Source organism: Pantherophis guttatus, chromosome 1, assembly GCF_059756535.1.
Source record: "Pantherophis guttatus breed Tessera chromosome 1, ASM5975653v1, whole genome shotgun sequence".
NCBI lineage: Eukaryota > Metazoa > Chordata > Lepidosauria > Squamata > Colubridae > Pantherophis > Pantherophis guttatus.
The window spans coordinates 2,761,299-2,787,690 of NC_142063.1; the positions used below are offsets into that span (position 1 = coordinate 2,761,299).

The following is a 26,392-nucleotide window of genomic DNA, read 5'->3' on the forward strand; positions in this document are numbered from 1 at the left end:
CACCTGGGCCAGAGCTCCGCCCACCTGCGCTGGGGCTGATCGGCCGGCGAGCCAGGTGCGCGGCCGGGGCGTCGCTCGGACACTGGGCCGCTATGGGGAGCCCCCGGCGCCGCTTCGAAGCCTTCCTGGCCCAGCCCGGCCCCCTCAACGACGCGCTGGGGGCGCTGGAAGCCAAGACGGGCGTCAAGAGGACTTACCTGGCCACAGGTGAGCGCGCCTGCCCGGCCCCGCCCGCCCGCCTGGCTGGGAGGGGAGGGGAGGGGGGGGAGAAACTGCCTGGGGAGGGGAGGGGAGGGGCTGCCTGGCCCCAAGGAAGGGCGCGGAGCCCCTCTCCTTGAAGCGGGGAGGGGGCTTCCCTCCATGGATCGCGATCCGGGATCGTTTCTCGCTTCTCGCCTGCGCTGTCCGCCGAATCTGCTGAACTTGCAACGGATTTGCCGGCTCCGATTTGCGGAGGGCTGCCCTCCAAGGTTTGAGAAACCGGGGCGCTGCCCCTACGACCCCCTCGTCGCCCCCACCCACCCCACCCGCTCCATCATCGCTTTGCCCACCGATTGCCTTGAAACCAAGGTCTCTGAGCATGTGCCGAGTGCCTTCTTTCCTCTCTCCCTACTAAGAGGTTGCAAACCCGTTTGGTCCCGGGTGGGGGTCTTTTTTCCCCTCCCTGGCGAGGGGCTTGTTTCAGCCAAGGTCTCTGAGCATGTGCCGAGTGCCTTCTTTCCTCTCTCCCTGCTAAGAGGTTGCAAACTCGTTTGGTCCCGGGTGGGGGGGGGGTTCCCTCCCTGGTGGGGGGGGGTTCCCTCCCTGGCGAGGGGCTTGTTTCAACCAAGGTCTCTGAGCATGTGCCAAGTGCCTTCTTTCCTCTCTCCCTGCTAAGAGGTTGCAAACCCGTTTGGTCCCGGGTGGGGGTGGGGGTTTCCCTCCCTGGCGAGGGGCTTGTTTCAACCAAGGTCTCTGAGCATGTGCCGAGTGTCTTCTTTCCTCTCTCCCTACTAAGAGGTTGCAAACCCGTTTGGTCCCGGGTGGGTTTTTTTTTTCCCTCCCTGGCTAGGGGCTTGTTTCAACCAAGGTCTCTGAGCATGTGCCAAGTGCCTTCTTTCCTCTCTCCCTGCTAAGAGGTTGCAAACCCGTTTGGTCCCGGGTGGGGGGGGGTTCCCTCCCTGGTGGGGGGGGGGTTCCCTCCCTGGCTAGGGGCTTGTTTCAACCAAGGTCTCTGAGCATGTGCCGAGTGTCTTCTTTCCTCTCTCCCTACTAAGAGGTTGCAAACCCGTTTGGTCCCGGGTGGGGGGGGGTTCCCTCCCTGGTGGGGGGGGTTCCCTCCCTGGCTAGGGGCTTGTTTCAACCAAGGTCTCTGAGCATGTGCCAAGTGCCTTCTTTCCTCTCTCCCTGCTAAGAGGTTGCAAACCCGTTTGATCCCGGGTGGCTTCCCCCCCCCCCCCATTGCGAGGGGCTTGTTTCAACAGGCGTCGATCTGTCTCTCTTTTTGGGGGGAGGGGGCAACAGGTACCCACCCCCCTGCTTCTTTCTTGGGGGTGGGGAGGGAAAGGGGTGATGTTTAATTTATTTCATTGAATTTAGTTTAGTTTAGTTTATTTGATTTGTATACCGCCCTACTCCCGAAGGACTCAGGGCGGTGAACAGCCAAGCAATTAAATACATAAATACACAAAATTTAAAAACCAGATAAAATCAAATTAAATCATTTTGGCCCGGACAGATTAAAACACCCCAATAATTTAAAAACAGATTAAAATTTACATATTAAAATAGTAGAATTTATGGGGCTTCTGTTCAGTCCGGCTTTAGAAAACAACACTGGGTAGGTAAGAGGATTTAATAAAACATGGTCTGATGAAAAGAGAAATAATCGTTTACTAATTAAAAGTGCAAAGGTAAATTACATTAAAACTGGCTTAGTTGTAATTAGAGCCTTGTAAAAAGAGCCTTGGTGGCGCAGCAGACTAAAGCGCTGTTAAGTAGCACCAGCTGCCTGCAATTACTGTGAGTTCAAATCTCACCAGGCTCAGGGTTGACTCAGCCTTCCATCCTTCCGAGGTAGGTAAAATGAGGACCCGGATTGTGGGGGCAATAAGCTGACTTTGTATAAAAAAGAACACTGCTTTGGGGGGGGGGCAAAAGCCCTACTAAGCAGGTATATACAAAAGTATGAAGGCTATTGCTTAACGCATTGTAAGCCGCCCTGAGTCTCCGGAGAAGGGCGGCATATAAATCGAACCAATAAATAAATAAATACATCAATTAGAAATATTTAAAAATAATTAGCTAGGCTTCCCCCACTCAATTGGGGGAGGGGGGGTCTTCCACCTGGATTTTTGTGATTTTTGTTCAAACATGGTTTTCCAGCCTCTTGTCCTGCCCTCCCCCAAGGAAAGGGGGCTCTTTGGGGTTCACTTGCTTTTGTTACAGCCAAGCTTTGGGAGGAGTTGGGGGGGGAAATCCTGCCCCCCCCCACATGGATCAAGGTTTGTGGGCAGCAAAGAGTAGAGCAAACCCAGGCAGGGAGCAACTCATAAACTATTCAGAAACCTTATTTAATTTAAACGAAAGCCATAGTGGGAGGGACCTATATAAATTGCTTCTCTCTAGGAGGAATTTTGGAAGTTTTTGAAGATGGTTGAAGACCCCAGCCGTCTCAATCGTGGTTTACGGGGTAATTTTGTCTCTCCGACCCTGGTCCGTTCCTGATCTTCCTCTGTCCCATTGCAATTCTATAGCTCCATATTATGGTGCTTTATTACGGTTTTATTAATTGTTTAATGTCCACGTGCCATGTGTGTGTGTTTGTGTGTGTCAGTGGTGGGTTTCAAATTTTTTTTACTGCCAGTTCTGTGGGCGTGGCTTGGCAGGGGAAGGTTACTGCAAAATCCCCATTTCCTCCCAATCAGCTGGGACTCGGGAGGCAGAGAATAGATGGGGGCGGGGCCAGTCAGACGTGGTACTTACCGGTTCTCCGAACTAGTCAAAATTTCCGCTACCGGTTCTCCAGAATTGGTCAGAACCTGCTGAAACCCACCTCTGCTGTTTGTGTGTGTGTGTGTGTGTATATGTATGTAAAGGGATACAGTGGCTCAGTGGCTAAGACGCTGAGCTTGTCGATCGAAAGGTCGGCGGTTCGAGTCCCTAGCGCCGCATAACGGGGTGAGCTCCCGTGACTTGTCCCAGCTTCTGCCAACCTAGCAGTTTGAAAGCGGGTAGAAAATGCAAGTAGAAAAATAGGCACCACCTTTGATGGGGAAGGAACAGCGTTCCGTGCACCTTTGGCGTTGAGTCATGCCGGCCACATGACCACGGAGACGTCTTCGGACAGCGCTGGCTCCTCGGCTTTGAAACGGAGATGAGCAGCGCCCCCTAGAGTCGGGAACGACTAGCACATATGTGCGAGGGGAACCTTTACCTTTACCTATGTATGTATGTATGTGTGTGTGTGTGTGTATATATGTGTGTCTGTATGTATAAAATATTGATGCTTTACAAGTAGTCCTCAATTTACGGCCATCGTTGAGCTAAACATTTCTGCGGCTAAGTGAGACAGTCGTTAAGTGAGTTTTGCCCCATTTTGCAACCTCTCTTGCCGCCGTTGTTCAGTGAATCCCTGCAGACGTTCAGTTGGTCGTTAAGTGAATCTGGCTCCCCCATGGACTCTGCTGGCCAGAAGGTCGCCGAAGGGGACACTGCGACCGTCATAAACACGAGTCAGTGACTGTGAATGGTCACTAAATGAATTGTTGTAAGTGGAGGACTATACCTGTATTATGTGACCTATTATATGATTACATGACCTCGGTGTATGTTAAAAAAAAAAAAAAAAACTCCATCCCACCCCCAAACACAAAAGTGTCGTCTCAGCCACTTTTTCCCAGCTGGCTTTTACTCATCCTTTTCACCTATGGGTACCATCCATCCCTCGGTTCTGTTCACACAAACGGCCAGATGCCAGGAAAATGTGGGCACTGTGGGAAGCCAGTCAGGATCTCAAAACGTACCGGGCACAGTTGGTGGTTTCCTTAAGCCAGGGGTCAGCAACCTGCGGCTCTGGAGCTGCATGTGGCTCTTTCATCCCTCTGCTGCGGCTCCCTGTTGCTAGTCGGCTCCACGGTTGATAGGGCTTTCGGTTAGGACAGGTAGAGGAAAAAGGATGCCATGCTAGGAGGAGACTCTATGGTGGGGGAACCGGACTTCCGGTCAGCTCCAGCGTTGAACGGGCACTTCCGTTAGGACCTTTGAGGCTCTTTGAGTGTTTAAGGTTGCCGACTCCTTCCTTAAGCCATCACGAGTTTCCTTAATATGGTTTTGCTTTCGTGGTGTGGAGACAACAACTTGGTCCTTAACACCAGTAAGACCCAGGAGCTTATAGTGGACTACAGAAGGAGTAGATCAGACTTCCAGCCCTTGCTCATCCATGGAGACCGAGTGGAGCAAGTGGCCAGTTTGAAGTTTCTGGGCGTTGTCATAAAAGACGACCTGACCTCTGGGGCTTCTTCCACATTGCAGGGCCCAGCAGAGATTCTACTACCCGAGACTTCTCAGGAAACAACAACTGAATGGAAAACTGCTGGTGAACAAGTTCTACCGCTGCACCATAGAGAGTATCTTAACTTACTGCACCTGTGTCTGGTTTGCCAATTGCACTGTGGGAGATAGGGCAGCGCTCCAGAGGGTCAACGCCATTGCCCAGAGGATCATGGGTTGCCCTCTCCCCTCCTCGGAAGAGCTTGATAGCTCCCGCTGCCTTAAGAAAGTTCAAAACATTCCTAAAGATCCATCTCATTTTTATTTTTTTTTTGAACTATTACCATCTGGCAGCCGGTACAGGGCAAAAAAAACAAGGACAAAGAGGCTGAAAAACAGCTTCTATCCCAGAGCAGTAACTATATGGACTTCTACGGTAAAGTGCAATATTAGCGCAATATCTGGAGTTTTCAATCCAGTTGTATAGAATGCGAAGGACGTGTGTTTGTATTTTATTTTTTTATGTATAATGTACCCTGGAGATGGCATTTGATTTCGTTGTACGAGGTGCAATGACAATAAAGCAAACTCTCAAAACTATGCCAAGCTAACCCAGTCCGCCTCTCGTGCCTCCGAAATGCCGCCCCCACCCAAAATAAAAGTCTCTTTTATTTAGGGAATAAATAAAACGCTGGAGCCAAACGAGCCCCCCCCCCCGCCGCAGGAATGGCAATAATTCTCTTTGCTCACCCGTGGAGGATATCGACTGGCAGTTTAAAGTTCCTTCCATATTTTTTTTTTTTTAAAAAAACTTTAAGCCAGGAGGAAGAAGAAATTGTTCCCCGAAGTTGGCTGCCATCTGCAAATGAATGGAAGGGACCTCTTGAGGTCTTCTAGTCCAACCCCCTGCTCAAGCAGGTCTCTTATCCTGTCAGACAAATGGCTGTCCAATCTTTTCTTTTAAAAAATGGAACACCCACAACTTCTGGTGGCAAGCTGTTCCACTGATTAATTGTTCTAACTGTTTTTATTTATTTATTTATATGCCGCCCTTCTCCGGAGACTCAGGGCGGCTTACAAGGCCTTAAGCAATAGCCTTCATACTTTTGTATATTTATACAAAGTCAGCTTATTGCCCCCACAAACCGGGTCCTCATTTCACCCACCTTAGAAAGGATGGAAGGCTGAGTCGACCTTGAGCCTGGTGAGAATTGAACTCGCAGTAATTGCAGGCAGCTGGAAGCTAAATACTACTTTTAACAGTAGCATTAGTCTGCTGCACCACTCAGGCTCTTTTAAGAAACTTTCTCCTTACTTCTAGGTTGCTTCTCTCCTTGATTAATTTCCATCCATTCTTTCTTGTCCTGCCTTCAGCTCCTTTGGAAAATAAGTGGAACCCCCCCACCCCCTTCTTTGGGGCAGCCCCTCAAATACTTCTATCATGTCACTCCTAGTCCTTGTTTTCAGTAAAATAGACACACCCAATTCCTGCAACCGTTTTCCGTAATTTTTTTGGGTCTCAGGCCCCATATTCATCTTCATTGCTCTTTCCAGAGTCTCAACATGTTTTTTATATAGAGTAGAGTAGAATAACAGAGTTGGAAGGGACCTTGGAGGTCTTCTAGTCCAACCTCCTGCTTAGGCAGGAAACCCTAAACCGTTTCAGACAAATGGTAAATCCAATCTCTTCTTAAAAACTTCCAATGTTGGAGCATTCACAACTTCTGGAGGCAAGTTGTTCCATATTGTGGAACATAACAGACAGAATAGAATAACAGAGTAATAACAGAGATGGAAGGGACCTTGGAGGTCTTCTAGTCCAACCCCCTGCTCAGGCAGGAGACCTTACACACCATTTCAGAGAAATGGTTGTCTTGTCCAATCTCTTAAAAGCTTCCAGTGTTGAAGCATTCACAACTTCTGGTGGCAAGTTGTTCCACTGATTAATTGTTTTGACTGTCAGGAAATTTCTCCTTAGTTCTAAATTGCTTCTCTCCTTGATTAGTTTCCACCCATTGCTTCTTGTCCTGCCTTCAGGTGCTTTGGAGAATAGCTTGACTCCCTCTTCTTTGGGGCAGCCCCTGAGATATTGGAAGACTGCTCTCATGTCTCCCCTAGTCCTTCTCTTCATTAAACTAGACATACCCAGTTCCTGCAACCGTTCTTCATATGTTTTAGCCTCCAGACCTCTAATCATCTTTGTTGCTCTTCTCTGCACTCTTTCTAGAGTCTCCACATCTTTTTTTATATCGTGACGACTAAAATTGGACGCAGATTCCAATTCCAATTCAAGCAGTGGCACATTCTCCTTTGTTTTGTGGTTTCTTTGTTTTATTTTTGCCCAAGGAAAAATCTCTTTTTTAAGTGGTGAATTACCTTGTGGCAGTGAGTTCCGCTGGTCCCTGTTTTGCAAATATGGGTTTTTTTTTCTTGCCTGTTCCTCCCTCTCCCTCCCTCCCCCCCCCACTTGAAGGGAAACCTGTTGCCACCTGAACCTAACCAGGCTGGGAAGCCTGAAATCTGATGATGAGGCTATAATCTTCTTGATCCCCATTTCGCAAGAATAATCCTGTTCACAGAATGCTGTTGAATATTCAGGGCCCTCTTGAGCTAATTTATCCCAGAGTGGCTCAGAAGGCTCGGCTGTCGGTTCTTCAGTTGTGGGGAAAGCAGAAATAACGGTGGGCGACTAATTAGTGCACAGGCCTGATTCTCTGATAGTAAAACCTCCTCCTATATACAATTATTACAATAGGGGTGAGGAACCATGGCCCCTTTATGATTTGTGGACTTCAACTCCCAGAATCCCTCAGTCAGCATGGGGAACTATGGCCCCTTTATGACTTGTGGACTTCGATTCCCAGAATCCCTCAGTCAGTGAGGGGGACTATGGCCTCTTGTGGACTTCCACTCCCAGAATCCCTCAGTCAGCATGGGGAACTATGGCCCCTTTATGACTTGTGGACTTCGACTCCCAGAATCCCTCAGTCAGTGTGGAGGACTATGGCCTTTTTATGACTTCTGGACTTCGACTCCCAGAATCCCTCAGTCAGCATGGGGGACTATGGCCTTTTTATGACTTGTGGACTTCAATTCCCAGAATCGCTCAGTCAGTATGGGGGACTATGGCCTTTTTATGACTTGTGGACTTCAATTCCCAGAATCCCTCAGTCAGTGAGGGGGACTATGGCCTCTTGTGGACTTCGACTCCCAGAATCCCTCAGTCACCATAGGGAACTATGGCCCCTTTATGACTTGTGGACTTCCACTCCCAGAATCCCTCAGTCAGTGTGGGGGACTATGGCCTTTTTATGACTTCTGGACTTCGACTCCCAGAATCTCTCAGTCAGTGTGGGGGACTATGGCCTTTTTATGACTTCTGGACTTCGACTCCCAGAATCCCTCAGTCAGTGTGGGGGACTATGGCCTTTTTATGACTTGTGGACTTCCACTCCCAGAATCCCTCAGTCAGTGTGGGGGACTATGGCCTTTTTATGACTTCTGGACTTCGACTCCCAGAATCCCTCAGTCACCATAGGGAACTATGGCCCCTTTATGACTTGTGGACTTCCACTCCCAGAATCCCTCAGTCAGTGTGGGGGACTATGGCCTTTTTATGACTTCTGGACTTCGACTCCCAGAATCTCTCAGTCAGTGTGGGGGACTATGGCCTTTTTATGACTTCTGGACTTCGACTCCCAGAATCCCTCAGTCAGTGTGGGGGACTATGGCCTTTTTATGACTTGTGGACTTCGACTCCCAGAATCCCTCAGTCAGTGTGGAGGACTATGGCCTTTTTATGACTTGTGGACTTCGACTCCCAGAATCCCTCAGTCAGTGTGGGGGACTATGGCCTTTTTATGACTTCTGGACTTCGACTCCCAGAATCGCTCAGTCAGTGTGGAGGACTATGGCCCCTTTATTATTTGTGGACTTCCACTCCCAGAATCCCTCAGTCAGCGTGGGGGACTATGGCTTTTTTATGACGTGTGGACTTCCACTCCCAGAATCCCTCAGTCAGTATGGGGGACTATGGCTCTGTTAGGATATGGTTTGAGCCTAACAAGTTGTCCAGGCAATATGTATTGTGTGACTTTAAGGTTTTATTGCTGATTCATTGTAATGCTGAGTCATGCTGTAATTAGATAGTCACTAGTTGTAAACGTATTTAAGAAAGGTACTGTAACGTATTCAGTTGATGATAAGCTACCATTGTGTGAGGAGTTGCTATCATTGTGCTATCATCGTTGGATGGATCTGCTACCATCATGGTTTGTGAACCAGAGTGAACTTGTTATTCTAACCAACTACTGTTTGTGTGATAAGAAGATTTTTGTATCACTGGACTGATTTAACTGGCAAAGACTTGGATTGATTTAAAGACTATGAGATTGTTTTTTTACTATAAAGTAAACTTTTGATAAACCAGTTTGCACATCTCTTATTCATCGCTCTCAGCAACGTTTCTCTGTGCTCTACACTCTGCTGGTTGGTAACACAACAACAATATCCTTAACAGGCCCCTTTATGACGTGTGGACTTCCACTCCCAGAATCCCTTAGTCAGCATGGGGGACTATGGCCTTTTTATGACTTGTAGACTTCGATTCCCAGAATCTCTCAGTCCGGATAAAAGGCCAACATCCTCCACCTTCTGGACTAGAAGATCAAACGTCAGGCAGCCCTCGGTTTACAACTGTTCATTTAGTGACCACTCAAAGATATGATGGCCCTGAAAATAATGACTTGGGGCCGCGTTTTTACCCTGGCAGCCTGTCCGTGGTCACGTGATCAAAAATTTGAGACGCTTGGCAACTGGCAGGTGTTTATGACGGTTGCACTTTCAGAATTCAGAATAGGAATAGAGCTGGGAGGGACCTTGGAGGTCTTCTAGTCCAGCCCCCTGCTCGAGCAGGAGACCCTAAACCAGGGATGGCGAACCTTTTTGGCACTGAGTGCCCAAACTGGAACGCGTGTGCATGCTTGTTTTTTGGCCCGAAAACGGCCTGAAAACGACCCGAAAATTGTTTTGGCCATTTTTCAGGCTGTTTTTAGGCACTCCGGCACCCGCGAAGACCAGCTTGGCGCACCAAAAACTAGAAGAACAGCTGGCACCGGCGCACGTGCGCACAGAGAGGGGTTTGCGTGCCACCTCTGGCACGCGTGCCATAGTTTCGCCATCACGGCCCTATCCCGTTTCAGACAAGTGGCTGTCCAGCCTATTTTTAAAACTGGCCTCGGGTTGCAAAATGGGCCTCATTCCAAAAACCAGTTGAGAAAGCAACTGGTTGTTGTTGGGTTTTTTTTTTGCCTGCAGGACATGGGGATAAATCCGAACCGGAATATCAGGTTTGCCACAGAGCAAAGCAAAGTGTCACAATGGCCACGGTGATTCTATTACTTATTACTTAATTTACTTGATTTATATACCGCCCTACTCACGAAGGACTCAGGGCGGTGAACAGCCAAACAGTAAAAATACATAGATACAAAATTTAAAAACAAAGTAAAATTGAATTAAACAATTTGGCCCAGACAGATTAAAACACCCCAATCATTTAAAAACCGATTAAAATTTGCATAATTAAAAAGAGGGGAAAGATTAGGCCAGGCCCGCCTGGTGGAATAAAAAGGTCTTAAGAGCACAGCGGAAAGTGCGCAGATCCGGGATCCTCCGTATCTCTGGGGGGAACTCATTCCAGATCGTCGGTGCCCCCACAGAGAAGGCCCTCCCCCTGGGGGCCGCCAGTTGACATTGTTTGGCCGACGGCACCCGGAGGAGCCCCCCTCTATGAGAGCGTACTGGCCGGTGGGAGGCTATTGGTGGTAGTAGGCGGTCCCGTAGATAACCAGGTCCTAAGCCATGGAGCGCTCTAAAGGTGGTAACCAAAACCTTGAAGCGCACCCGGAAGACCACCGGGAGCCAGTGCAGCTCGCCCAGGAGAGGTGTTACATGGGAATGCCATGTCGCTCCCATTATCACCCGCACGGCCGCACTCTGCGCCAGTTGGAGCCTCCGGGTGCTCCTCAAGGGGAGCCCCATGTAGAGAGCGTTACAATAATCCAGGCAGGAGGTGACGAGGGCATGAGTGACTGTGTGTAGAGAGTCCCGATCCAGAAAGGGACGTAACTGGCGAATCAGGCGAACCTGATGAAAAATCCTCCCGGTCACGGCCGTCAAATGTTCTTCTAAAGACAGCTGTGCATCCAGGAGGACGCCCAAGTTGTGAGCCCTCTCCGTGGGGGCCAATGATTCGCCCCCAATAGTCAGTGATGGCGCCAACCGACTATATCGGGACGTCAGAAACCACAGCCACTCGGTCTTGGATGGGTCTTTTAACAGATTAACAAGAGTCGGAAGGGATCTTGGAGGTCATCTAGTCCAACCCCCCCCCCCGCCCAAGCAGGAGTCCCTTACACCGTTTCTGACCGATGGCAATCCAGCCTCTCCTTGAAAGCCTCCAGTGGTGAAGCTCCCACAACTTCAAGTGGCATGTTGTTCCACCGGTTAATCTTTCTCACTGTTAATAAAGTTTCTCCTTATTTCCAGGTTGAATTTCTCCTTGTTCAGTTTCCATCCATTGTTCCTCGTCTGGCCTTCGGGTGCTTTGGAAAATAGCTTGACCCCCTTCCTCCTCTCTGGGGCAGCCCCTCAAATATTGGAAGATGCTATCCTGTCTCCCCTGGTCCTTCTCCTCTCTAGACTAGCCAGGCCCAGTTCCTGTAATTGATCTTCGTATATTTTAGCTTCCAGTCCCCCAGTCATCTTGGTTGCTCTTCTTTGCACTCTTTCCAGAGTCTCAACCAGTGGTGGGTTGCTACCGGTTCGCCCCAGTTCGGGCGAACTGGTAGTAGCAGTGGCGGGAGGCTCCACCCACCCTCCCGGACATCATCAAATACCCTCTGCGCATGAGCAGAAGTGCCCAAGCAAACCAGTAGCAAAGCTAAGTGAAACAAACCACTAGTCTCAACCTCTTTTTTTATAGCGTGGTGACCATGGTTTGCAAAGCTGTGGGCCCCACAGGAAGCGCTCGACTTACGACACTTTGCTTAGTGACCACTTAGTTAACAACGGCGCTGAAAAAAATGCGACTTGCGACCAAATAACTTGCCATCATTTGAACGGTAGACTTGCTTCACGCCATGAGATGTTATAGTTTGCTCCAGTTGTGGCAGGATGGAAGGGAAGAAATAACGGCGGGAGTTTGCGGTGATCGGGCCAGGAAACTGCACGGCTAAACGGAGGGACGTGTTCCCAGAGGTCATCCAATCCACCCCCTCTTTGGGGGTGTGTCTTGCGTGTCTCTTGCTGATATTGAAACGGACTGGTATTTTATTTGCTTGTGTCTTGATTTGTCGTAAACGCTGAGCCGGGGTGAGCCCGCCTTTTAGTCAAGCTGGCCTCTCCTCCTGCCCTCACCGACGGAGTTCCCGAGGCCTTAACGAAATGGGACCCTTAAATTCATTTCCAGGGTTTTTGGAGGGTCGTCACCTCCCGGCTGGATTATTGCAACGCTCTCTACATGGGGAGCACCCGGAGGCTCCAACTGGCGCAGAGTGCAGCCGCGCGGGTGGTAATGGGAACGACATGGCGTTCCCATGTGACCCCCCCTCCTGTGTGAGCTGCACTGGCTCCCGGTGGTCTTCCGGGTGCGCTTCAAGGTTTTGGTTACCACCTTTAGAGCGCTCCATGGCTCAGGACCTGGTTATTTACGGGACCGCCTACTACCACCAATAGCCTCCCACCGGCCGGTACGCTCTCATAGAGAGGGGCTCCTCCGGGTGCCGTCAGCCAAACAATGCCGACTGGCGGCCCCCAGGGGGAGGGTCTTCTCTGTGGGGGCACCCACTATCTGGAACGAGCTCCCCGCGGAGATACGGAGGATCCCGGATCTGCGCTCTTTCCGCCGTGCTCTTAAGACCTTTTTATTCCACCAGGCGGGCCTGGCCTAACTTTCTCCCTCTTTTTAAACAATTTTTAATATTTTTTAATATTTTTAATATTCAAAGTTTAAATTTGTTTTAAATGGATTGGGGTTTTAATCTGTCTGGGCCAGGGTGGATTTGATTGAAATCGAGTTGATTTAAATCCGGATTTAAATCATGATTTAAATCCCTAGTAAAAAGGCTTGATTGAAATCAACTCGATTTAAATCATAATTTTTAAAGAGCGACTGTCATCTCTGCTACTCCTTTGACCCGCTGTTGACTCACCAATAGTCCCAGTGTTGCAGAATATACAGCCTCCTGCTACATAACTAAGCTCCGTTTCGTGCTGAATAAACTATCTTACGATAGCTTTTTACCCCAAGTTTTTTTATTAAAATAAATTCGATAAAAATAAAAAAAAAATCCGATTTAAGTAAAAAAAAATCCGATTTAAATAAAAAAAAATCTGATATTTAAAAATTTTTAAAAAAAAAAATCATTGATTTTTATCCACCCTGGTCTGGGCCAAACTATTTAATTTGATTTTATTTCTGCTTTTTAAATTTTGTACGTATGGATTTTATTGTTGGCTGTTCACCGCCCTGAGTCCTTCGGGAGTAGGGCGGTATAGAAATCAAATAAAAGTTAAAAAAAGTAAAGTAAAGGGTGGGCTGGGGGGTGGGAGGGTCTCCTTTGGGCCCTGCCCAGAATGTTGGCTTGGAGATTTTGCAGTTCTCTCGGGGCTCGTTTCTCCTTTTCCTTCCTCCTCTTTCCTCCTCCTCCCTCTCTTTCTGCCTCTCCTTTTCTCCCTTCCGCCCCTTCCTCTTTTTCCTTCTCCTCCTTCCTCCCCTCCCTGACTCCCACTTCTTTCTTCTAGTCCTCGTCCTCGTCCTTCTCTTTCCTTCTACTTCCTCTCTCTCTTCCTCCTCCCTTCTCCTCCTCCTCCCTCTTCTCCCTCTCTTTCTGCTTCTCCTTTTCCTCTTCCTCCTGCTCCTCCTTTCTCTTCCTCCTCCTTCCCTCCCTCCCCTCTCCTTCTCCCACTTCTTCCTTCTATTCCTCCACTTTCTTCCTTCTCCTCCTCCTCCTTCCACTTCCTCTCCTTCTCCTCTTCCCTCTTCTCCCTTTCTGCTTCTCCTTTTCCTCTTTTTCCTTCTCCTTCCTCCTCCTGCCTCCTCCCCCTCCCCTCTAATTCTCCCATTTCTTCCATCTATTCCTCCTCCTCCCCCTCTCTTTCTGCTTCTCCTCTTCCTCCTCCCTCCTCTCCCTCCTTTCCCTGCTCCTCCTTTCTCTTCCTCCTCCCGTTCTTCTCCTTCTTTCTCTTCCTCCTTTTCCTGCCCTCTTTCTCCCATCTTTTTTCCTTCTATTCCTCCACCTTCTTCCTTCTCCTCCTCCTCCTTCCACTTCCTCTCCTCCTCCTCTTCCCTCTTCTCCCTTTCTGCTTCTCCTTTTCCTCTTTCTCCTTCTTCTTCCTTCTCCTTCCTTCTCCTTCTTCTTCCTCCTCCCCCTTCCCTCTAATTCTCCCATTTCTTCCTTCTATTCCTCCTCCTCCTTCCACTTCCTTTCTTCCTCCTCCTCCCCCCTTTCTTTCTGCTTCTCCTCTTCCTCCTCCCTCCTCTCCCTCCTTTCCCTGCTCCTCCTTTCTCTTCCTCCTCCCGTTCTTCTCCTTCTTTCTCTTCTTCCTTTTCCTCCCCTCTCTTTCTCCCATCTTTTTTCCTTCTATTCCTCCACCTTCTTCCTTCTCTTCCTCCTTCCACTTCCTCTCCTCCTCCTCTCTTCCCTCTTCTCCCTTTCTGCTTCTCCTTTTCCTCTTTTTCCTTCTCCTTCCTCTTCCTCCTCCCCCTCCCCTCTAATTCTCCCATTTCTTCCTTCTATTCCTCCTCCTCCTTCCTCTCTTCTTCCTCCTCCTCCTCCTCCCTCTCTTTCTGCTTCTCTTCTTCCTCCTTCCTCCTCTACTTCCTTTCCCTGCTCTTCTTTTCTCTTCCTCCTCCCGTTCTTCTCCTTCTTTCTCTTCCTCCTTTTCCTCCCCTCTCTTTCTCCCCTCTTTTTTCCTTCTATTCCTCCTCCTCCTTCCACTTCCTCTCTCCGGCCTCCTCTTCCTCCTCCCTCCTCCCCCTCCTGGCTGGGGGATTCTGGGAGTTGAAGTCTAGACATCCCCATCCTCTGACAGTCGAGGTCCATCCACACAATTTTTCAACTTCCCAAGGTTGAGCAACGTTGGTGGAGACTCCCCCGCCTTGCCCCTCGTGGAGAATCAATCCACGTCCGCGGGAGGCATCTCTTGGGTGGGGGAGAAACAGGAAGGGCCCCTCCTCTCCAGGGATGCCATGACTACGGAAGGTTTACACAACGGAGCAACAATGGCCTTAGCCCTAGAATGAGAGCTCGGACTCAGCTGTGCCTTGGGTCTGTTTCTTTCTCCACGGCACCACAACTCCTCCGAGCGAGCCGGTTGTCCGCGCGGGTGAAAAGAGAATAAGGTGATCTTAATTAGTCATCCGATCGTTATCGGTTGCCTTGTAGCTCTTTGATTGCAAAAAAAAAAAAAAAGATTTCGCAGCGAAAGGAGGCGAAAGGGAGAAGAAGAACAGAGAGGCCGCTTTTGTCCACTCAGCACACACCCACGCGTGCTTTCACCACACCTACACAACTCTTCTTTCTCGCTCTTCTCTTCCATCAGCCCTTTGTGGAATATTGTTAGATGAGTTTGCCAAAGGGCTGGGGGGGGGGTTTGAAATTTTTTACTAGCGGTTCTGTGGATGTGGCTTGGTGGGCGTGGCAGGGGAAGGATACTGTAAAATCTCCATTCCCTCCCCACTCCAGGGGAAGGATACTGCAAAATCCCCATTTCCTCCCAATCAGCTAGGACTCGGGAGAATAGATGGGGGCGGGGCCAGTCAGAATTTTTACTACCGGTTCTCCGAACTACTCAAAATTTCCGCTACCGGTTCGCCAGAACTGGTCAGAACCTGCTGAGACCCACCTCTGGTGTGTGCGTGTTTTACCCAGTGGTGAAATCCAAATTTTTTCCCTACCAGTTCTGTGGGCGTGGCTTGGTGGGCGTGGCAGGGGAAGGATATTGCAAAATCTCCATTCCCAACCCGCTCTGGGGCCTGCCAGAGGTGGCATTTGCCGGTTCTCCGAACTGCTCAAAATTTCCGCTACCGGTTCTCCAGAACCTGCTGGATTCCACCCCTGGTTTTATCTGTTCTGAATGAAGGCAAGAGTTATACGCGTGTGTCCGGGATAATGTTGCAGCATCCGATCTGAATCGGTCGCCGGGACCAGACGTTTATTCTTCCAAGCTTTCAGGCTTATGCCGGAGCCCACCCGTCCCCAAGGAACTTCTCTCTGTGTTCGGGATGGCCTGATTCTGTGTGATTGTTAATTAGGGTTTGTGGATGATTAAGTCGTTATTTATTGTTTCCTTGGACCATTGTGCCCTGATTGTAAATCAATCAGTTGTAAATTGGTTGTAAATCAGCACTCGGTTGACTGAGGAGGGCCCCTGTTTCCCAGGCATCCATCCATCCATCCATCCATCCATCCATCCATCCATCCATCTCTATCTATCTATCTATCTATCTATCTATCTATCTATCTATCTATCTATCTATCATCTACTTACCTACCTAACTACCTACCTATCCATCCATCCATATCTGTCTGTGTGTCTGTCTATCATCTACATCCTTTCTTATCCATCCATCCATCCATCCATCATTATCTATCTATCTATCTATCTATCTATCTATCTATCTATCTATCTATCTATCTATCTATCTATCTATCTATCTACCATTCCCTCAACGCTGCCAAACTCTTTACTAAGTCTACATTACTATTACTATTAATATTAATATTCTCATCCTTCCTATCCCCCATCTCCTCCCACTTATGACTGTATGACTGTAACTTGTTGCTGTATCCTTACGATGTATATTGATTGTTTCCTACTATGATTCAATTGCTTATTTGTACCCTATGACTATCAATAAGTGTTGTACCGTATGATTCTTTGACAAATGTATCTTGTCTTTTTATGTACACCGAGAGCATATGCACCAAAGACAAATTCTTTGTCCAATCACACTTGGCCAATAAATAAATAAATTCTAATTCTAATTCTAATTCTAATTCTAATTCTAATTCTAATTCTAATTCTAATTCTAATTTATCACCTACCTACCTACCTAGTGATCCATCCATCCATCCATCATCTATATCCCTTCCTATCCATCTGTCTGTCCATCCATCCATCCATCCATCATCATCATCCATCCATCCATCCACTCACCCACCTACCTACCTATATATCCTGTCTGTCTGTCTGTCTATGTAATCTATCCCTCACGCGCTGGTCTTCTTTCGCACTCACTTCTTTAGTCCACCCCTAGCTAGTTTTCCACCCCCTCCCTTCAGGTGCTTGAAATTTTAAGAGGCAACTGGACTCCCTTTGTTTTTCCTTGAAGGCATTTCGCTTCTTTCCCCGAGGAGCTTCTTCCGTTCTGAAGTGAAGTTGAATGCCAGAACTGAACTGAAGAATTTTGGACAAGAAGTGGGGAAAAAACAAGGGGAAAAAAACAAAAGAGAGAGAGAGTCCAGTTGCCCCTTGGGAAAAAAAAAAACACCTTTGGGACCTGAATGGCTGAGAATCTCCGTAGACATCCCTTCCCCATCTCCTCGGCTGGACGGTGCGTCCCTCACAAGACTGAGCATTCTCCAAATAGTTTCTTAAGCTCATTATCCATCCTGATCACTAGATCCCCAGCCTGCAAAGAGCTTTACATTCTGATCAAACATAGATTCTGCTGCAAAAGGGCTTATTTTATTTATTTTTTTCCAGCCACATCCACATCTGCTTGTGTCCATGCTCCCCTCCGGGGTCTTGCATATCTCCGGTGTCTTCACATCCCTACAGAGGAAGGGATGGGCCAAGAAACACAGCTTCATTTCCTTAAAACTTTTAATTTTTTTTTAAAAAAAATTTCCCCCTTTTTTTCCCCCCTCCTCCCTAAGCCCCCCCCTCACCGTCCCCTCCCCCCTGTGGCTTCTTCATAGTAAAACCCAAATTCATAACAGATTATATAGTACTTTACCATCCCCTTACTCCATCCCCCATACGCTGACCCTTTCTTTCTAATAATATTATTATATCCCCTTTATACTATACATTTCAAAATGACATTCTACTATAACATTATATAATAACTCCTAATTTAGCATAATGATATTATTATATCTCCCAGTTTAGCGATTTCTGCTCATAATCTACCCTTTTTCTACCCCCCCATACATATATCTCTTAAATCAAATCTTTTATGTATATTAATATAACATTTCAAAGCAACCTTCCGCTATAAAACTATATAATAAATCCTAATTTAACATTTATTCAATTCATAGTCTATCCATTTAAAACTTAAAACTTTTAATTTAATTTACTTCAAAAAAAAACAAAAAACTTTTCCAGACCTCCCTCTTCTCTCTTAGCTCTCAACAGGTGTTTGCACTGAAATAAAAATGGCTTAAAACAAATCCATCAAAGCGTTTTGTAAGTGGCGTGATAAAACATGACACCTCTGAGAAAAAAAAGGAAAAGTGTTAGGAGCAAATCGGTTAAAAAGTCCCAGCGGCCTTCTTTAGAAGTAGAAGTCGTGGGAGAATGATTGAAAGTGGTTTTGGCTGGAGCCCAAAAGACACAAACAAAAATATTCTTGACTTTACCAGACTGAACGGAACGGAACGGAATGGTTTTAGACGCTGCGCATGGGATATGTTGTTAGCGTTGTTGTTATTTTGGGCCAGTATTTGGATCCTTTATATTGTATATTGTATTTCTGAGGTTTTAATCTGTGTGATGCCAAGAAGGAAATGGAGAGGAAGGGAACGGGAGAGGAAGGAAGGAGAGAAGAAGCTAGGAAAGGGAGAGGAAAGGAAGGGGAGAGGAAGGAAGGAAAGGAGGGAGAGAGGGAGGAAGAAGGAAGGAAGGAAGGAAATGGAGAGGAAGAGAATGGGAAAGGAAGGAAGGAAGGGGAGAAGGAGCAAGGAAATGGAGAGGAAAGGAAGGGGAGAAGAAGGAAGGAAAGGAGGGAGAGGGAGGAAGAAAGAAGGAAGGAAGGAAATGGAGAGGAAAGGAAGGGGAGAGGAAGGAACGAAAGAAGGGAAGGAGGAAGGGGAAGAAGAAGCAAGGAAATGGAGAGGAAGGTAATGGAGAGAAAGGGGAGAGGTAGGAAGGAAAGGAGGGAGAGAGGGAGGAAGAAAGGAAAGAAGAAAATGGAGAGGAAGGGAACAGGAGAGGAAGGGGAGAGGAAGGGAGGAAGGAAGAAGGAAGGAAGGAAGGAAATGGAGAGGAAAAGAATGGGAGAGGAAGGAAGGAAGGGGAGAAGAAGCAAGGAAAGGAAGAGGAAAGGAAGAGGAGAGGAAGGAGGGAGGGAGGGAGAAGAAGCAAGGAAAAGGAAGGAAGGAAGAGGAAGAAGAAACAAGGAAATGGAGAGGAAAGTAACAGAGAGGAAGGGGAGAGGAAGGAAGGAAGGAGGGGGGAGAGAGGGAAAGGAAGGGGAGAAGAAGCAAGGAAATGGAGAGGAAGGGAAGGGGAGAGGATGGAAAACGAAGGAAGGAAAGAGGGAAGAAGGAAGGGAAGGGAAGCAAAAAAGGGAAATGGGAAGATAGGAAGGAAGGAAGGAGATAGAGGAGAAGGGAAGGGAGGAAAAGCAAGAAAGAAAACTTGTTTCTCTTGGTTCTGCTCAGTTTTGTCTTTTCTGCAATAAAATTACAATGTCCCCCCCCCCAACCTTTCAAACAGCTTCTAACCCAGAGAACTGGGCTAAACCCGGCCAGCCTCCTTCCCCCTCTGTGATAATTTGGGATTAAAAACCACCTAATTGGGCCGCAGCGCTTCACAGCTGATGCGTCCTGACCTGCTCCCCGAAGTTGGGGGGGGGGGGGAAGGCGGGAAGCTAAACCCTGTTTCTTCGTTACGTCCCAATGCAGGTTTCCTGGGTTTCGTGGGAGTCTACCTGATGTTTGGCTACGGGGCTTCCCTGATCTGCAACCTCATCGGATTCCTCTACCCGGCTTACGTCTCGTAAGTCCGTCCGCCCATCCCCCACAAGGAAGGGGCCCTGCCTGTCGCAGTGTGCAGGGCATCCCTGCTTCATGCCTGCCTGCCTGGTGTGGGGCTGGCTGGCTCGGGAGTCCCCGTGTTGTAGCCTGTCGGCCACCGGCCCTTCCAGCAGCCGACTCAAGAGGAGGAAGAGGAAGTGTGGGAGTCAGGATCAGCATCAGGGCAACCTGGGAGCTCCGAGGGGGAAGAAGGAATGGAGCTGGCAGAGAGAGAGAGAGAGAAAGAGAGAGATGGAGGTGGAGCCTGGGCCATCCATCAGCCCTCCGATGGAGAGTCAACAGCCCCCAGAGGTCTGGAGGTGGCGGATGAGGAAGAGGAGGAACAGCTGGGTCCAGTGCCTGACGTACGGATGCACAGAAGGCAGAGGAGAGGAGAGCAGTGGAAATCTATGGGCCGGTCCTTGGGATGGAAGAGCCACCGCTCTCGCAAAGCCCCACCCTAGCTCTGGGGAGAAAAGGCAGGGGGCTTAGATGAATAGATGTGGCAGACAACTATTCATCTGTCAGCCCTCCGATGAGTCAACAGCCCCCAGGTCTGGAGGTGGTTGATGAGGAAGAGGAGGAATAGCTGGGTCCAGTGCCTGACGCGCGGATGCACAGAAGGCAGAGGAGAGGAGAGCAGTGGAAATCTATGGGCCGGTCCTTGGGATGGAAGAGCCACTGCTGCTAGCGAAGCCCCACCCTAGCTCTGGGGAGAAAAGGCAGGGGGCGGAGATGAGTAGATGAGTAGATGAGCCCTCCGATGGAGAGTCAACAGCCCCCAGGTCTGGAGGTGGTTGATGAGGAAGAGGAGGAATAGCTGGGTCCAGTGCCTGACGCGCGGATGCACAGAAGGCAGAGGAGAGGAGAGCAGTGGAAATCTATGGGCCGGTCCTTGGGATGGAAGAGCCACTGCTGCTAGCGAAGCCCCACCCTAGCTCTGGGGAGAAAAGGCAGGGGGCGGAGATGAGTAGATGAGTAGATGAGCCCTCCGATGGAGAGTCAACAGCCCCCAGGTCTGGAGGTGGCTGATGAGGAAGAGGAGGAATAGCTGGGTCCAGTGCCTGACGCGCGGATGCACAGAAGGCAGAGGAGAGGAGAGCAGTGGAAATCTATGGGCTGGTCCTTGGGACGGGGGGGGGGAGAAAAGGCAGGGGGTGGAGATGAGTAGATGTGGCAGACAACTATTCATCTCTCTGCTGGACAAATTTGTTAGCCTGCGGTGACAGAGAGAGAGAAACTTTTTGCCGGGGCCGCTGGCGTTCCTAATAAAAGAATTTTTGAGTTAACTTCAGAGGGTTGGTCATGTTCGGGGAGCTGGGCCGGAACACCCCCCATCAAAGCACTACCCCTAACCCATTCCCCGTTTGGGGCTCTACCAAGGCCAGCTAACCGTGGTTTAAAAGGCTTTCGTCTCTGGGGGGCAGGGGTGAAATGCTCCTGGTTCGGACCGGATCGCCCGATCCGGTAGCGATGGCGGCGGGTGGTTCGGAGAACCGGTATTAAAAATCCCTGCGCGCCCCCCCTCCCATGCCCAGCTCAGCCGCGCGATCATAAGAGGCTTCATTTTTTTACTTTTAAAAGCATTTTTTTTCTACAACCTCTTTTGCCAAAAAAAAAAATGCTTTTAAAAGTAAAAAGTAAAAAAAAAAAATTGGCCACGCCCACCCAGTCACATTACCCCTCCCCCCCATCAAGCCACGCCCACAGAACCGGTAGTAACTAATTTTACATTTCACCACTGCCTGGGGATGAGGGGTAAACTGAAGGACGAATTAATTACAGGCAGTCCTCGACTTACGACCACAATGGAGTTCTAAATTTCCATTGCTAAGCGAAAAAGTTCAGTGAGCTTCACCCCCATTTTTACCACTTTTCTTGCCACAGTCGTTAAGTTGGTATCACGGTTGTTAAGTGGCTTCCCCCTTGACTTTGCTTGCGAAACGGGATCACGTGAACCCGGGGACCCTGCAACCGTCATAAGTGTGAGTCAGTTGTCAAGCATCCGAATGTAAATCACGTCGCCGTCAGGATGCTGCAGCAGGTCGTAAGTGTGAAAAACGGTCCTAAGACACTTTTTTTCCCCCCAGTGCCATTGTAACTTCGAACGGTCACTAAGCGAGCTGTTGTAAGTCGAGAACTACCTGTGTCAGGGTTCCAAGTAATACATCCATAGCAAAGAGAACTCTTAGGCGGGCAGATTCCTTAACAGTTTTGTTGGGTATATCATTTTATTTATTTATTTATTTATTTTATTATATTTCTATACCGCCCTTCTCCTGCGGGACTCAGGGCGGTGCACAGCCGAGATAAAACATAACATATAAAATTTAAAAACAGTTTAAAAACAATTAAATAATTTCGGCCCAGTAATTAAAATAATCCAATTAAAACCAAATTCAATTAAAACTGAGAGGATGGGATCAAGCCAGCCCAGCTAGATGGAACAAGTGTGTCTTTAGGGCCCGACGAAAAGTCCGGAGGTCTGATATCGTGCGTATCTCAGGGGGCAGGTCATTCCAGAGGGCAGGCGCTGCCACAGAGAAGGCTCTCCCCCTGGGGGTCGCCAGCCGGCACTGCCTGGCCGACGGCACCCTGAGGAGGCCCTCTCTGTGCGAGCGAACCGGTCGGTGGGAGGCTATTGGTGGCAGAAGGCGGTCTCGCAAATACCCCGGCCCTAAGCCATGGAGCGCTTTAAAGGTGGTCACCAACACCTTGAAGCGCACCCGGAAGACCACAGGAAGCCAGTGCAGCTCGCGCAGGAGAGGTGTTATATGTGAGCGCCCCATCGCTCCCATAATCTCCCGCGCGGCCGCGTTCTGGACCAACTGCAGCCTCCGGGTGCACCCCACGGGGAGCCCCATGTAGAGAGCGTTGCAGTATTGCAGTAGTCCAGGCGGGAATCATATTGGCACGGACTGGTGAAAACCGACTCTAAAGGTTCCCACGGTTTTCACCTAATTAAAAGTTTTCCTCCTTTTCCCAAACAATTGATCACATGGTCCAATCAATGTGCTGTCCGGTTGCTTGGTAACTTCACTCCTCGTCTCTCCAGCCACCTGTGGGAATGTCCTTGGTTCCCAGAGGAGGAAACTATTTTGTTTTGGCTACAACACCCCTCTCCCCACCAGCTATCTCTATTCCCTCCTCCGTATCCCTCAGCACCATTGTGGCAACGTTGAAGCCCCAAAGATGGTCTCAGTCAGGCCAGTTTCAGAGTTGACAACCTGTCAATCAAACCATGTGATTAATTGGAAAGGGGTTTCCACAGAGGTGGGTTCTATTTACCTTTACTACCGGTTCACAACGGGGCCGCGCGCAGGCGCAGAAGCTTCCTGATGACGTTGGGGTCGATGAGCGGAGCCTCTTGCGAACCGGTCCGAACCGGCGGCAACCCGCCACTGGGTTTCCAGCGGGGGTGAACAGCGTCTTCAATCTGGATTGGTGCCCAGAAGCTTTTGGGATCCCGTCTCGGGGAAAACTCCTGGTTGGCAGGAGAGTTTGGAGATGGGGCCAACGTTGGGAGTTGGGTCTTTCTGGCAAGTCTGGGATGTGGAAGGGGGGGGGTCCTGGCTCCCCGGGTGTCCATCTGCATGCAGATCCTTCCCCTGTCCCCCGAGCAGGGTTGACCCTCTCTCCCCATCTCGGTTTCAGCATCCGCGCCATCGAGAGCCCGGCCAAGGATGACGATACCACCTGGCTGACGTATTGGGTGGTCTATGGCACCTTCAGCGTGGTGGAGTTCTTCTCCGATACCTTCCTCTACTGGTTCCCCTTCTACTATGTTGGCAAGGTATACGGGAAGGGAGGGAGGGAAAGAGCCGAGGGGGTGGCCCCCTCCGGATTCACTCTGGGCATTGATCAGCAGAGACTCCATGTTCAGGGGTATTCTATCTGAGGATGCCACTTGGGGGCAATGTTGGCCAGCGTTTGGCTTCACGCTTCAACGCAGGCTGGATCGGGTGCGCATCGGGCAGTAGTGGGTTACACTTACCTTTGCTACCGGTTCGCAAATATGAGTGTGCGCGGAGAGCGTCCGTGATGATGTCCGGGTGGGAGGGGGGGCGGAGCCACCGGCCGCCACTGCTACCAGTTCGCCCGAACTGGGTAGAACCAGTAAAACCCCACCACTGGCAGGGGGAGTTCCTAAGCGACCCTACCCACACCCCGAGCAGATCCTAACCCCGCCGACCCTCCTTCTCTGTCCCCCTCCCCCAGTGCCTCTTCCTGCTGTGGTGCATGGCGCCCTTTTCGTGGAACGGCTCGCAGGTGCTTTACCGCAGCGTCATCCGTCCCTGGTTTTTGAAGCACCACCAGACGGTGGACAGTGTCCTCAGTGACCTCACCGGCCGCGCTACCAGCATCGCCTCCGCCGCCTCCCGGGAAGGTAAGGTGATCCAGTCCCCTGTTTGGGGAGGGGGCGATGCCAAGCCATCGGGGGGGGAGTGGCTTGGGTAAAGCTTGCAGGCGGGCTCGCAAAATGGAAGGCAACGTGGCTTCCCTGGAGGGAGAGGTCCGGTGTCTGGATTCCGGGCGTTCCTCAAGGGCCCGCAATGAAAAGCCGCTTAGCTGCACTTTCTGAATCGGACCCCTGCTGCCATCGGCATTTCCTTGACTTTTCTTTCTGAGCAGGTGGGCACACCTGGAGACAAAGGTTAGGGCTTGTCCATCTTCGCCTCCCCCCCCTTGCAGGGGTGAAATCCAGCACGTTCTGACAGGTTCTGGAGAACTGGTAGCGGAAACTTTGAGCAGTTCAGAGAACTGGCAAATGCCACCTCTGGCTGGTCCCAGAGTGGGGTGGGAATGGAGATTTTGCAGTATCCTTCCCCTGCCACGCCACCAAACTACGCTCACAGAACCGGTAGGGAAAAAATTTGGATTTCACCCCTTCCCCCCTCCACACACACACACACACACACACACACACACACACACACACACACACACACATCCTGGAATACCCTGTGCCTCAGTGGTGGGTTCCTCCTGATTCAGTCCGGTTCGGCCGAGCTGGTAGCGGTGACGATATGATGTCACCGAACCGGTTCTCTTTGTTGTCCCGCCCCCCCTCCCGCGTTATTCCTACCTTTTATTTGGCCTGCCCCCCAATCGATTTGCAACTTCGTATTCATATTTACAACTTCTGGAGGCAAGTTATTCCATTGATTAATTGTTCTAACCGTCGGGAAATTTTGTTGCAGATGTTTCATTACCCAGCTAATTAACATCATCAGGGCTAATAGGGAGAGCGTCAGCACTCCAAACTACATTCGTTCCAGTGCTGACATAAGGAGGAGAAGAGGGGGCAGCTGGCAAGAGGGCGCTTGACTTTTCACCTACTTATTTTCCCTGAAGATAATATCCCCTAGGAGATGAGATGGGAGGGGGGACATTCCTGGGAGCTGAAGTAGTAGATATGGGGAGAGTGATTTGGAAGATGGCCAATGAGACACAGAGAATTGGGGAATGGAAAGGGAAGGTTTGGAGTCAGTGTTGGCTATGACATAATCAGGGACAGATTGTGGTGCTTAATAAATGAAAGATTTCATCAAAGACTATTTGTTTGGAAATGCAATTTATTTGAAGACGACACCGAAACCTGACAGAGAGTGGAGTTTGCTCTCTGTTGATATACTAGCTAGTGGCTTGCCCTGTCTGTGTTGGTGGGAGAGTGGTTTTTCCCTTGGTAGTTCCTTGATTAATATATTGCTTGTTTGTCTGGTGTTAATCCTCGCTTATCCGAGTTTCTCTTTCTGTGGATTCCTTGCTGCTCTTTGAGGTTGGAGGTTTTCTTGCAGATCTTTCATTACCCAACTAGGTTACATCATCAGTGCTACAATCAGTGCCTAACATTACCTAGTGTTTGTTCTAAGGTTTTCTGCAGCCACATAAAATTAAACACTAGGTTTCTCTGGGCTAGGAAAACTGTTGGCCAATGACGAAGCTGCCTTCCACGGTTATTTATTTATTTATTTGTTTGTTTGTTTGTTTGTTTGTTTGTTTGTTTGTTTATTTATTTATTTATTTATTTATTTATTTATTTATTTATTTATTTATTTATTTATTTATTATATTTCTATACCGCCTTTCTCCCGTAGGACTCAAGGCGGTGTACAGTCAAGAAAAATATAGACACACAAACATCATAAAATTGCTAATTAAAATTATTACTTAGTTTGGTCAATTAAATAAAACCCAGAATTAGATAACATTTAAAAAATCATTCACATGTTCGTATGTTTAGCCCTGCCTGTTGGAACATCAGGGTCTTGAGGGCACGGCGGAAAGCACGGAGATCAGGGATATTCCGTATCTCCGGGGGCAGTTCATTCCAAAGGGTTGGAGCCCCCACAGAGAAGGCCCTCCCCCTGGGAGTCGCCAGTCAACATAATTTGACTGACGGTACCCTGAGTAGTCCCTCCCTGCGAGAACGAACTGGTCGGTGGGAGGCTATTGGTGGCAAAAGACGGTCTCGTAGGTACCCAGGTCCTAAGCCATGGAGCGCTTTAAAGGTGATAACTAACACCTTGAATCGCACCCGGAAGACCACCGGGAGCCAGTGCAGCTCGCGTAGGAGAGGTGTTACATGGGCGTAACGAGCTGCGCCCATAATCACCCGCGCGGCTACATTCTGGACCAGTTGGAGCCTCTGGGTGCTTTTCAAGGGGAGCCCCATGTAGAGAGCATTACAGTAGTCCATACGGGAGGTAACTAGGGCATGAGAGGTTATGGGAGAGGGTTTTTTTTCCCTTCGTTTCCAGCTAAGGAATCTTCTTTCATTTTCTTCTCTTTGTTTTTCAGGAGTCCTACCACGATCCCTGCAGGCAGAGGACTGAGTGGCGCCTTTTGACGATCAAAAATAAAGGATCTCCAAATTTGAGCTGGAAGCTCTA

General features: G+C 49.2%; 1 protein-coding gene across 1 annotated transcript; it reads left to right on the top strand.

Moving 5' to 3' along the window:
* On the top strand, nucleotides 1–26,392 carry LOC117656389 (receptor expression-enhancing protein 6-like). Its single transcript, XM_060684580.2, has 5 exons — nucleotides 1–207; nucleotides 19,389–19,482; nucleotides 23,154–23,292; nucleotides 23,718–23,886; nucleotides 26,301–26,392. The coding sequence occupies exons 1-5, from the start codon at nucleotides 93–95 to the stop codon at nucleotides 26,333–26,335; spliced, it is 552 nt and encodes a 183-aa protein (XP_060540563.2). The 5' UTR covers nucleotides 1–92; the 3' UTR covers nucleotides 26,336–26,392.

Coding starts and splice junctions, on each gene's coding strand:
- LOC117656389 (XM_060684580.2), top strand. CDS start 93: ATGGGGAGCCCCCGGCGCCGCTTCGAAGCCTTCCTGGCCCAGCCCGGC. Junction 19,483..23,153: donor CTCTACCCGGCTTACGTCTC/GTAAGTCCGTCC, acceptor TCTCGGTTTCAG/CATCCGCGCCATCGAGAGCC. Junction 23,887..26,300: donor CTCCGCCGCCTCCCGGGAAG/GTAAGGTGATCC, acceptor TTTGTTTTTCAG/GAGTCCTACCACGATCCCTG.